The following is a 10,972-nucleotide window of genomic DNA, read 5'->3' as shown; positions in this document are numbered from 1 at the left end:
CCTCCTCCCATGTAAAGCGCCATGGAATAAGTGTCGCTATAACAATAAATAATAATAATAAAGTCGGGTCAGATAACTCACATCGCCGGGTCTCGAGCGTATGGCCGATGTTAGACTTTAATCGATAGTGAACATTTTACTGGACCCTTTGCGGTTGTCTGACTACCCAGCGCCTGCTCTCCTGACAACCCTGGAGACGTACAGTGGGTGATGATGGGGAGGATGAGACGTGCGGCAGACTGACCAAAGCCTTTTAATTCATCATATAGTCCATAAAGAAAGAAACAAAATGAAAGGGCGGTCAGCTGAAAGGTCACGTCACTGGTGGGCCGCACCGGCAGCCGCGCTTTACTTGTAGAACTCATGCTCCTGCTCGTCCTTCTTGATGACGGTTTTGTATGCTTTCTCGAAGTCCTTGCCCAACACGATGTAACGATTCTCCCGTACGGCGAGCATCCCGCCCTGCGGACACACGAGAGCGGCGTTAGTGAGCGGAAAGCATTAATCGGACTCCAAACGAGCGTCCGCAGCCACTACTTCTACACTGGACGGAAGCACGACACAAAATCTGGCCCATCAGCGTCTTTGTCATGTGGTTGTGGGGCACCGCTGGGGGGTCTGCAAGAGACCCCTGCGCCTGTCATTGTGATTCTCCTAGGAACGTCAACTTGTGGCCGACGTTCACAGGAGATTGTGACTTCTTCTATACATAGCAGTGGTGAAGCCCCACTATGTATGGCACAGGCGATCGGACAAGCGCACCTTCACGTCTCCTAAGGAGACTAGTAACAAGTTAAAATATTATAAAAAATTAAAAAAGGTAAAATCACCCCCTTTTGCCCCATTAAAATAAAAAAATATATACATATCCAATCAAAATAAAGTAAATTTATCTGATCGGTATAGGGCGTAACAAGGAGAAGAGAAAAAAAAACATGCCCACAGTTTGTTTTTTTGGCCACTGATCAACAGATTGTATCTACCCGAAAAAGGGTATCAATAAAGACATCATCTCACTGTGCAAAAAATAAGCCGTCACCCAGCCCCAGATCCCGAAAAACTAAAACATTACGAGCCTTGGAATTTCTTTCCCATTTTCCAGTACGCTATATGGTAACATCAATGGTGTCGTTCAAAAGTCCAACTCGTCCCGCAAAAAACAAGCCGTCACATGGCCATATTGACGGAAATTTTTTTTTTTTTTTTAAAAAGTTATGGCTCTGGGAAGGAGGGGAGCGAAAAACAAAAACTAAAAATCGCAAGGTGGTGAAGAGGTTAATTTTAGGACATTTGCTCTGGGGTAAAAATGATATTCCAGGTCAGTACAATTACAGAAATTTATTTTTTTAAAATTTAATTTTATTTTTTTTAATTAGTAGTTAAAAAATTCTTAAATTAAAAAAGAAAAAAACACAAAACCCGATGCGGTGCTAGTTGTTTCCCCCATACAATTTATTTCCTATTTATTGCAATTTTTTTGGGGGGGGGACAGTGCAGCAGACAAACATGGTGATTGTGGCGTTGCCGATATTTTTTTTTTTTAGGAGTTTATTGTCCATTTTAAATACTTTTATGCTTTGATAGAAAAGACGATACCAAAAGCGCTTATTTATTTTCTTTTCATTATTATTTTTTTTTTACAACATATTTCTACAATTTTACTCCATTTGATCCGGATAGGGACTTTTGATCGCTCATTCTGTATACCGCAGTAGCACAGTATTGCGGTATTCAGTATAAAATCGACAGTCGCCACAGGTTGCAGGTCAACAGGAGGATGACGATGGCAGCTATGGAGGCCTTTAGTGGGTCCCCCGACCACCGTGATTAACCCACTGTTTCCCCACAATCGCTGCAGAGGGGCTGACAGGAGCTGGGGGCCCATTTAAATGCTATGGCCGGTGACTGACAGTGGCATGTAAATGGTTAAACAGCAGTGATCAGAGCGCGCTGCTGCTGGACGTGTAACACAGCCGGCGTCTGCCCGATATGGAGCGAGATTAGCTCCTGAACTCGACGGAAATGTACAGAGCGGGTCGTTAAGGGGTTAAGTTATATCGTACCCCAAGGCGGCTACGATGGGATGTGCGGTGGGCTCAGTTCGCTTACCTCTTGGCAGATGGAGTTGATATCTGCTCCGGAGATCTTATCGGGTCGGGCGACATCTGCAGCTTCGGTTAAGGAGTCCGAACTTAAAGGAGGGAGGGGGGGGGGGGGGGGGGTGTCCAACTTTTTTGGGAAGTAAAAAGTTGTGTTTAATTAATCGTTAAGATTATAAGTGGGGGTGGAATCGTGTGGACTATCCCTTGAAGAGTAAAAATGAGAAGTTGGGGGAGCACCAGTTTAGCTGCCGCCGGAGCTTTAAGAGGCGAACCTGTCTCACATGATACTGACCACACTGCGACCATAATGTGAGAGGTAATGGCGGCCTTACTGGTCGGCGGCCACACTGGTCGGCGGATATACTGGTCGGCGGCCATACTGGACGGCAGCCATACTGGACGGCAGCCATACTGGTCGGCATCCAACTTTCCCACGAGGGTCTCCGTCCCCTGCTGAGAAGAAGGATACAATCTTCCAGGTCCACCTCCTCGGACAGGTTCATCTTGCTGGTGATGGTGGAGAAGATGAGACGCTTCTGCCTGCGGTCCGGCAGAGGGAATTCGATTTTACGGTCGAGGCGCCCGGGTCTGAGAAGTGCGGGGTCCAGAGTGTCCGCTCTGTTAGTGGCCATGATAACCTGTAAGGGGTCCGCGGGGAAAAGAGACGTGAGAAATGGAGAATCCGCAGGAAACGAGAGAAATGCAGGAGAGCCGCCGCCGCCACAGTCACCTTCACGTTGACGTTCTGATCGAATCCGTCCATCTGGTTGAGCAGCTCCAGGAGGATCCTCTGCACCTCACGGTCCGCTGCAAAAGTAACAGCACCCATGACATTCTGTAAGACCCCCGGACAGCTGGGCAGAGCCCCCGCGCTTCCCCCACTCACCTCCGGTCTGTGCGTCAAATCTTTTAGTGGCGATGGCGTCGATCTCGTCAATGAATATAATGGCGGGAGCGTTCTCTTTGGCGAGCCGGAACACGTCTCTCACCATCCGGGGACCCTCGCCCAGATACTTCTGTACAAACTCAGAGCCCACCACACGGATGAAGGCAGCTGTCAGAAAAAGAGCAAAGAGGTGACCAATCGACTTCTAATACTCAGAATGGACCTCAGACCGATTGTAACAAACCTTCAGCTGTGTCAGATATATGCACTCTGACCTACATGTACAGGTCCTTCTCAAAAAATTAGCATATAGTGTTAAATTTCATTATTTACCATAATGTAATGATTACAATTAAACTTTCATATATTATAGATTCATTATCCACCAACTGAAATTTGTCAGGTCTTTTATTGTTTTAATACTGATGATTTTGGCCTACAACTCCTGATAACCCAAAAAACCTGTCTCAATAAATTAGCATATCAAGAAAAGGTTCTCTAAATGACCTATTACCCTAATCTTCTGAATCAACTAATTAACTCTAAACACATGCAAAAGATACCTGAGGCTTTTAAAAACTCCCTGCCTGGTTCATTACTCAAAACCCCCATCATGGGTAAGACTAGCGACCTGACAGATGTCAAGAAGGCCATCATTGACACCCTCAAGCAAGAGGGTAAGACCCAGAAAGAAATTTCTCAACAAATAGGCTGTTCCCAGAGTGCTGTATCAAGGCACCTCAATGGTAAGTCTGTTGGAAGGAAACAATGTGGCAGAAAACGCTGTACAACGAGAAGAGGTGACCGGACCCTGAGGAAGATTGTGGAGAAGGACCGATTCCAGACCTTGGGGAACCTGAGGAAGCAGTGGACTGAGTCTGGTGTGGAAACATCCAGAGCCACCGTGCACAGGCGTGTGCAGGAAATGGGCTACAGGTGCCGCATTCCCCAGGTAAAGACACTTTTGAACCATAAACAGCGGCAGAAGCGCCTGACCTGGGCTACAGAGAAGCAGCACTGGACTGTTGCTAAGTGGTCCCAAGTACTTTTTTCTGATGAAAGCAAATTTTGCATGTCATTCGGAAATCAAGGTGCCAGAGTCTGGAGGAAGACTGGGGAGAAGGAAATGCCAAAATGCCTGAAGTCCAGTGTCAAGTACCCACAGTCAGTGATGGTGTGGGGTGCCATGTCAGCTGCTGGTGTTGGTCCACTGTGTTTCATCAAGGGCAGGGTCAATGCAGCTAGCTATCAGGAGATTTTGGAGCACTTCATGCTTCCATCGGCTGAAATGCTTTATGGAGATAAAGATTTCATTTTTCAGCACGACCTGGCACCTGCTCACAGTGCCAAAACCACTGGTAAATGGTTTACTGACCATGGTATTACTGTGCTCAATTGGCCTGCCAACTCTCCTGACCTGAACCCCATAGAGAATCTGTGGGATATTGTGAAGAGAAAGTTGAGAGACGCAAGACCCAACACTCTGGATGAGCTTAAGGCCGCTATTGAAGCATCCTGGGCCTCCATAACATCTCAGCAGTGTCACAGGCTGATTGCCTCCATGCCACGCCGCATTGAAGCAGTCATTTCTGCCAAAGGATTCCCGACCAAGTATTGAGTGCATAACTGAACATTATTATTTGATGGTTTTTTTGTTTGGTATTAAAAAACACTTTTATTTGATTGGTCGGGTGAAATATGCTAATTTATTGAGACAGGTTTTTTGGGTTATCAGGAGTTGTATGCCAAAATCATCAGTATTAAAACAATAAAAGACCTGACAAATTTCAGTTGGTGGATAATGAATCTATAATATATGAAAGTTTAATTGTAATCATTACATTATGGTAAATAATGAAATTTAACACTATATGCTAATTTTTTGAGAAGGACCTGTACATCACAGGAATCAGAAGGGTTCAGAAGCCATGACCCTGGAATCACAGCAGAAGCCGGTGGTTCACAACTTGAATTCTGCTGTCCATTACATGGTTAAACAGCAGCGGCCAGAGCCCCCGCTCTCCGGCCCGACGATCAGAGCCCCCGCTCTCCGGCCCGACGACAGAGCGGTTCACGGAGTCAGGGTAACAGACTTATTTCAGTACTGCCCCAATCGTCAGGTGTGCCCTTCGGCCCAAGCCAACATTGGACAATCAGTAGCCAGTTTTTGGCTGCAGTGGTCACGTGTCCGAACACCCAGAGTCGGTTCGCCCTGAATGGACATGTGCCCACTCAATCAGACCTCTGACCCCAGTGGTGACGGGTTGCCCTTTGCCATCCGCTGACAGCAAGCAAGGATTGTAACAACAGTGAACATCTATTAGAAATGTCCGGATCCGTTCATTATACCGACCTGTCGTGTGATGGGCCACGGCTTTGGCCAGCATGGTCTTTCCGCAGCCTGGGGGCCCGTACATCAGGACCCCCCGGGGAGGATCGATTCCAATCTGTAATGTGGACACACAGAGAATCGGGGGGTCAGCGTCACCCCACAACCTCCCAGGCATCGGGGCCGCTGCGCCCTATAACTCACCTGCTTATAAAGCTCAAAGTGAGTGAGGGGCAGCTCCACGGCCTCCCGCACCTCCTGCTTCTGGATGTCCATGCCCCCGATATCCGAGTACAGCACATCTGGCTTCTGATCTGTAGAACAATAAAGCGTTAATCGTCCTGCATCAGACAGCTCAGGATGAGCAGCACTACAGATCCTGGAACAGAAGGACAGTAATGTAGTTAAGGTCTGCCTTTAGGGGGTGCTGTGTGGACAAGTAGGGGTCTATCACCTGATGTGAGCATCATGATGCTGCTGTCGGCCTCGGGGGGCAGCACGTCCACCAGCGCATTGCTGTGTTTGTGAAGAGCCACGGACGCGTTGGGCTTCAGGAGCTCCCGGTCGATGGTGCTCAAGATCCGCACGTAGTAATTCGATCCTGGGGGGGAAACAGAGGAAACCTTGATGTACAAAACCCTAAAAATACCACCCCCTACTCAATCCACAATAGTGACCACCACTAATGGCAGCCATGACGGCGCCTACAGGGGTAGAAAGACAGAGCCCCCGATCTCCGGCACCGCGACAGAGCCCCCGATCTCCCGCACGGCGACAGACGACTTTCACACTTTGTGTTTTCATTTCTTATTTCCAAATCTCTGCTTGCTGCTGGTGAATATAAACATTCTGGAGACGGAATACCAGCACAGCATGGGATGAACAGTTATCACAGCTGAAGGTTTGTGACAATTGCATCCAGTCTGGACAATGCTCAGAGCTAAAAAGAGACCGGACTGATACATTGTAACGAGGTATCAGGACAATGTAGAGACTGATACACTGTAACAAACCTTCCAATGATGTTATACTTAAAGGGATACTTTCAGCAGTGAATGAGGCAGTTGATGTCACGTTTACCGCGACCTGCCGGGACATAACCGCCATCAGTGGGGTTCATGCACAGTTGTGATACCCGGCGGGTTGTCGGTGGATATGACGGACCACCAGAAGTGGGGATGGGCCCTTTAACATTCTCCACAGCTGAGCGTTTGTTACCTATCAGCAGCACAAGTCTCACTCCTTTCCTGATTGTCTGCTACAATGTATCAGTGCTGGTTAGAAACGTACAATCCCAGGCAATGACAGCAAGCAGAGATCTTGAAACAAAACCCAGAAAGGCAGAATTTTGGATGATTTAATGGGGGGCATCTATGGGTCTGACCACGAGGGGATATGAACCAATAACATTGCACCCCTTCTCCTGTACCTGTCGTGGACCCCACGATGGCGGTGTTCTGATCCACGGCCTCCAGGAACTGTCCGATGACCAGCGGGATGCTCTGGATACGCTTCACCTCCTCCTGGGCGTGCAGGAACTCCTTCTTCAGGTTCTTCTGCTCGTCTTTGATATATTCCTCCTGGACCTCCAGAAACTCCAACTCCTGCTGCAATTTCTGCAGAGAAAACCCCGAAACGTTAGCGGCACGGACGTTTTATGGGGGGGCTACAATACAGGAGCTCTCCCCCCTGTGCTCACCTTATAGCGGCTGTACAGATCCTCTAAATCTTCAGGCTCCGGGCCCAGAAACGAGAGGGCGGTGACGGGACGAGAGGACACCAAAGAAGGGGCTTCATCCTGGAGAAGGGGGAAAGGAAACATTTCAGTATCAAGGGGGGGGGGGGGTCTAAAGGGACCCGCCAAACTTTAATATTTGGGGCCTCTTTGCTTCCTGCCGGATGGGTTTATATGCTGAATCCAAAACATCTCACAGGTGAGGGTTTGGTACAAGTCTTCTAGGAGTTGTGGGAGAGAGTGAGTAATGGGTCGTATGTGCCGCAGCCCCGACGCGCGTTTCGTGTGGTGGGCTTCCTTGTGGGGCTGTGTGGATTGCCTCGCATGCTGCATATATATGGCACCTCTCCAGGTGCATATGATCAGCGCCGCACTCACATAAGCGCCTGTAGGGTGGGTCCGTGGCCGCATGTGCATCACTTCCGGCAATCCAGGCTCATAGTACAGGTCTCAGGAGATAATTTCCGGTGAAATCAGTGACCCGCCGGAAGGATGACTTTTGAGACACAACCATGGAAATGACATATGGCAACATAAGAGATTGGATTGCTGTCCTTTCCTTCTCCTCCCTTTTCTCTCTCCTCCCATATGTGATTTCCGTGGTCGGACACCTGGAGGACCATTTTTGGGAAGCAGCAATATGTGTGATATGCACTTTATACTGAGGGTATACTCCTAATGACATATACCAATCATGCTCCTTACACATCACTGTATTTTCGGTGAAGTTCTCCCCTTACCCCCTTATTTTTGTGACTTTGTTACTGCATACCTGTATATACCTGACGTGATTCAAATTTGCCCACACCTCCTCCCTTAGTTAGGATGGCTGCCGCACTGTGCGCATGCGCCATGGATCCCTGCTCTGCTTGCGTCTCAAAAAGTCATCCTTCCGGCTCGGGTCACTGATGTCACAGGAGATGATCTCCTGAGACCTGTACTGTGAGCCGGGATTGCTGGATGTGACACACATGCAGCCACGGACCCACCCTACAGGCGCTTATGTGAGTACGGCGCTGATCATATGCACCTAGAGAGGTGCCATATATATTTGCAGCATGTGAGGTAATCCACACAGCCCACCATGCGAAACGCGCGTCGGGGCTGCGGCACACATGGCCCATCACTCTCATTTCTTGTAAACAGTACTATTAGCGGCATTTTATATTTCTGATAACAGCTTTGGATTCTTTTCTTGGCTGCACATGTCTGCGATGAGCCCGCACCTTTTCCGGCACATGACAGCTGATCTGATCAGCTGTCATGTGACCCCTAACAGCTGCGGGTGGAATGGAGATCTACCCGCGGATGTTAACATGTTAAATGCCGTGGTCATTTAACATGCACGCGCAGGAAGCACTTTGTTACCTCCTTCCATTGGCGCCTGTGTCACATGACCGTGAACCTGCCGATGGGTTGGCATGACAACCCGGGGTCGGTTGTCACAGCCAGATAGCGGTCGGCGCTCATACCAAGTGAGCATATCTGCTACTTAAGAGTGGGACTGCAGCCCTGCTGTATGTAGCACAAGCGATGGGATGATCGCAGCTTCTAGTCTCCCATGGAGACTACTGAGTTGTGGATCTGGGAAGGAGGGGAGCGAATAAAATGGAAACATTTTGCCGAAAATACGCATCCAGCAAAAGTTCTTGCTGGATAAGTTTTTTCGTCATAGACTAACATTAGCGACGCATTGCAAAACGTCGCGTCCGTTTTGCGACGCTTGGGCGTGTGTTAGCGGACCGTCGGGAAAAAAAAACGTTACATGTAACGTTTTTTGCTCCCGACGGTCCGCTTTTTCCGACCGCGCATGCGTGGCCGGAACTCCGCCCCCACCTCCCCGCACTTCCCCGCACCTCACAATGGGGCAGCGGATGCGTGGGAAAAATTCATCCGCTGCCCCCGTTGTGCGGCGGAGACCACGCTAGCGTCGGGAACGTCGGCCTGACGCACAGCGACGGGTTGTTCCCGACGCTAGTGTGAAAGTAGCCTTAAACGGACAGGACACGTTTATCCTCGGCAGCCTTCACTCAGCCATCGGGGTCTTTCCACAGTTTTCTTGCACAATTACTGAATGCTGTAGGGAAACGGCTGCATCACGAGACCGATCATAATGGCTGCGCAGAGAAACAGGGGAAAGACCCCGACGGCACAGGGCCGCTCACCGATTACTGGGGGGCACCCTACAAGGATGATTTATGGGGGCAACTGATTGTGGGTTGGACATTACGGGCTGATGAGGATAATCGCTCCCATTGATCTGGGGGGATCGGTGTATCCATCCGGTGCAGCACATCTCCAGCTGGTTTTGGGGGGCACATCCATCCATCTTATGGAAGGAGGGGGGGGGGGTGTACCGTACAGATACGGAGCTTTGAGGGGCACCAGCTCATCATTTTATTTATAACATACCCTGTACAATCAGATGTTTTTTGGGGGGCACCATATTTATCCTTTCACTAGGCGGGGCTCTATCCCTTCAGGTAATTTGTGGAGGCGCTATACCTTCATCTTTGGGGGGGGGGGTAACATGTATTACATTATTGTATACATAGGGGGCGCCAAAGAGATGATTTGGGGGGCACAACATATTTGCTGGGGTCTCCATTCGTTCAGCTAATTTATGAAGACGCCATACATGATTTTGCAGGGTGGGGGAGTTACCATGTGTTAATGCTACACATTGGGGGGAGCCACACCATGAGGTAATGGGGGCAATAGCTTCACCCTATACATAGGGGGCGCGGAGCGTCCTCCTCCCAGGGAGTCCCCGCACACACAGCTGGTGACCGGCTCCGCACACTCCTCCCGCCCCCCGGTACCTGGCTGCCGCTCTTCTCTATGATCACGCCGATCTCCTCCATTCTTCAGTTTCCCTGTGTCACCGCCGAGAACTGGCTTCTCCCACTTCCGGCGCAGCGGTGACGTATTGGGGAGGGCGGAGCTAGCAGGTCACGTTTTGTAGCTGACGTCCCGCCGATGACGTCACTACCTGTAGTAGCTCTGGGTACAATATATCACCGCCCCGCATACTAATGAGGGGGCGGAGCTTCTCCCGTCACATGATCACACTGCGGTGTTACATTGGCGCGGGGGGCATCACTGAGGCCATATAGCCCTCCTGTGAGATCGTCTGCAGACGGGGGCGTGCAAAGCATCATGGGGGCAACCACATAGCAGCGGTCATTGAGTTGTGGTGACCAGGGGTGGATTAAGGGTAGCCAGGGCCCCGGGCTGTTCAGACACTGTGGGCCTCCCGGTCATGTGACGGGGTCATCATATACCTGAACCAGATTATTCCAGAAAAATAGTTGCTGTGTGAAGCTATAACCTGTCAAACATCCATTGATCTAGTCAATTTACCCTTCAGTTCAGTATATAGTATACAGTGTATAGTGTCAGTGTATAGGTAACACTGACTCACCAGTGACGTCTCTAGGTGAAGTCCTTCATCTTTCATCCAGCACAGACCGCCATCACTTCTTCCAGCCAGGACTTGTCTCTGCAGGAAATAACAGTTATCTCGAGCTCCGCTTGTAGAACACATTACTTAATTTTTCCCAACTTCTACATTACATGAAGAAAAAGAGGCAACATAGTGTCACTCTACACAGTAACAGGACCACCCCTCCATTTAAAACAGTGTCCTAAAAAAATAAAATAAATACATCACTGCAGTAATATCCCTTAATTAGCCCCTATGGTAATAATATTCCCCATCCTGGCCCCAGTGTGTCTCATTCCTGGCTTCAGCCATATGTTCTCCCATCCTGCCCTAACGAGTATCCATTCTGCCCCGTGTCTCCAATCAAGCGCCGTGTCTACATTCTGCCCATACCTCCAGTCCTGCCCCCAGTGTGCCCAGCATATTAACCCGTGTCCAGCATATTGCCCCCAGTGTCTCCAGCATATTGCCCCGT

General features: G+C 49.4%; 1 protein-coding gene across 1 annotated transcript; it reads right to left on the bottom strand.

Moving 5' to 3' along the window:
• Window positions 1–234: 234 nt before the first annotated feature.
• On the bottom strand, window positions 235–10,042 carry PSMC4 (proteasome 26S subunit, ATPase 4). Its single transcript, XM_077260175.1, has 11 exons — window positions 9,875–10,042; window positions 7,017–7,115; window positions 6,747–6,933; window positions 5,772–5,918; window positions 5,522–5,631; window positions 5,342–5,435; window positions 2,989–3,156; window positions 2,833–2,909; window positions 2,572–2,740; window positions 2,110–2,165; window positions 235–462 (listed from the first exon to the last, which is right to left on the bottom strand). The coding sequence occupies exons 1-11, from the start codon at window positions 9,914–9,916 to the stop codon at window positions 349–351; spliced, it is 1,263 nt and encodes a 420-aa protein (XP_077116290.1). The 5' UTR covers window positions 9,917–10,042; the 3' UTR covers window positions 235–348.
• Window positions 10,043–10,972: the final 930 nt, after the last annotated feature.

This window comes from Ranitomeya variabilis, chromosome 4 (assembly GCF_051348905.1).
Source record: "Ranitomeya variabilis isolate aRanVar5 chromosome 4, aRanVar5.hap1, whole genome shotgun sequence".
Taxonomy (NCBI): domain Eukaryota; kingdom Metazoa; phylum Chordata; class Amphibia; order Anura; family Dendrobatidae; genus Ranitomeya; species Ranitomeya variabilis.
The sequence above is the reverse complement of the archived record's forward strand: the minus strand, read 5'-3'. Positions and strand labels throughout refer to the sequence as shown.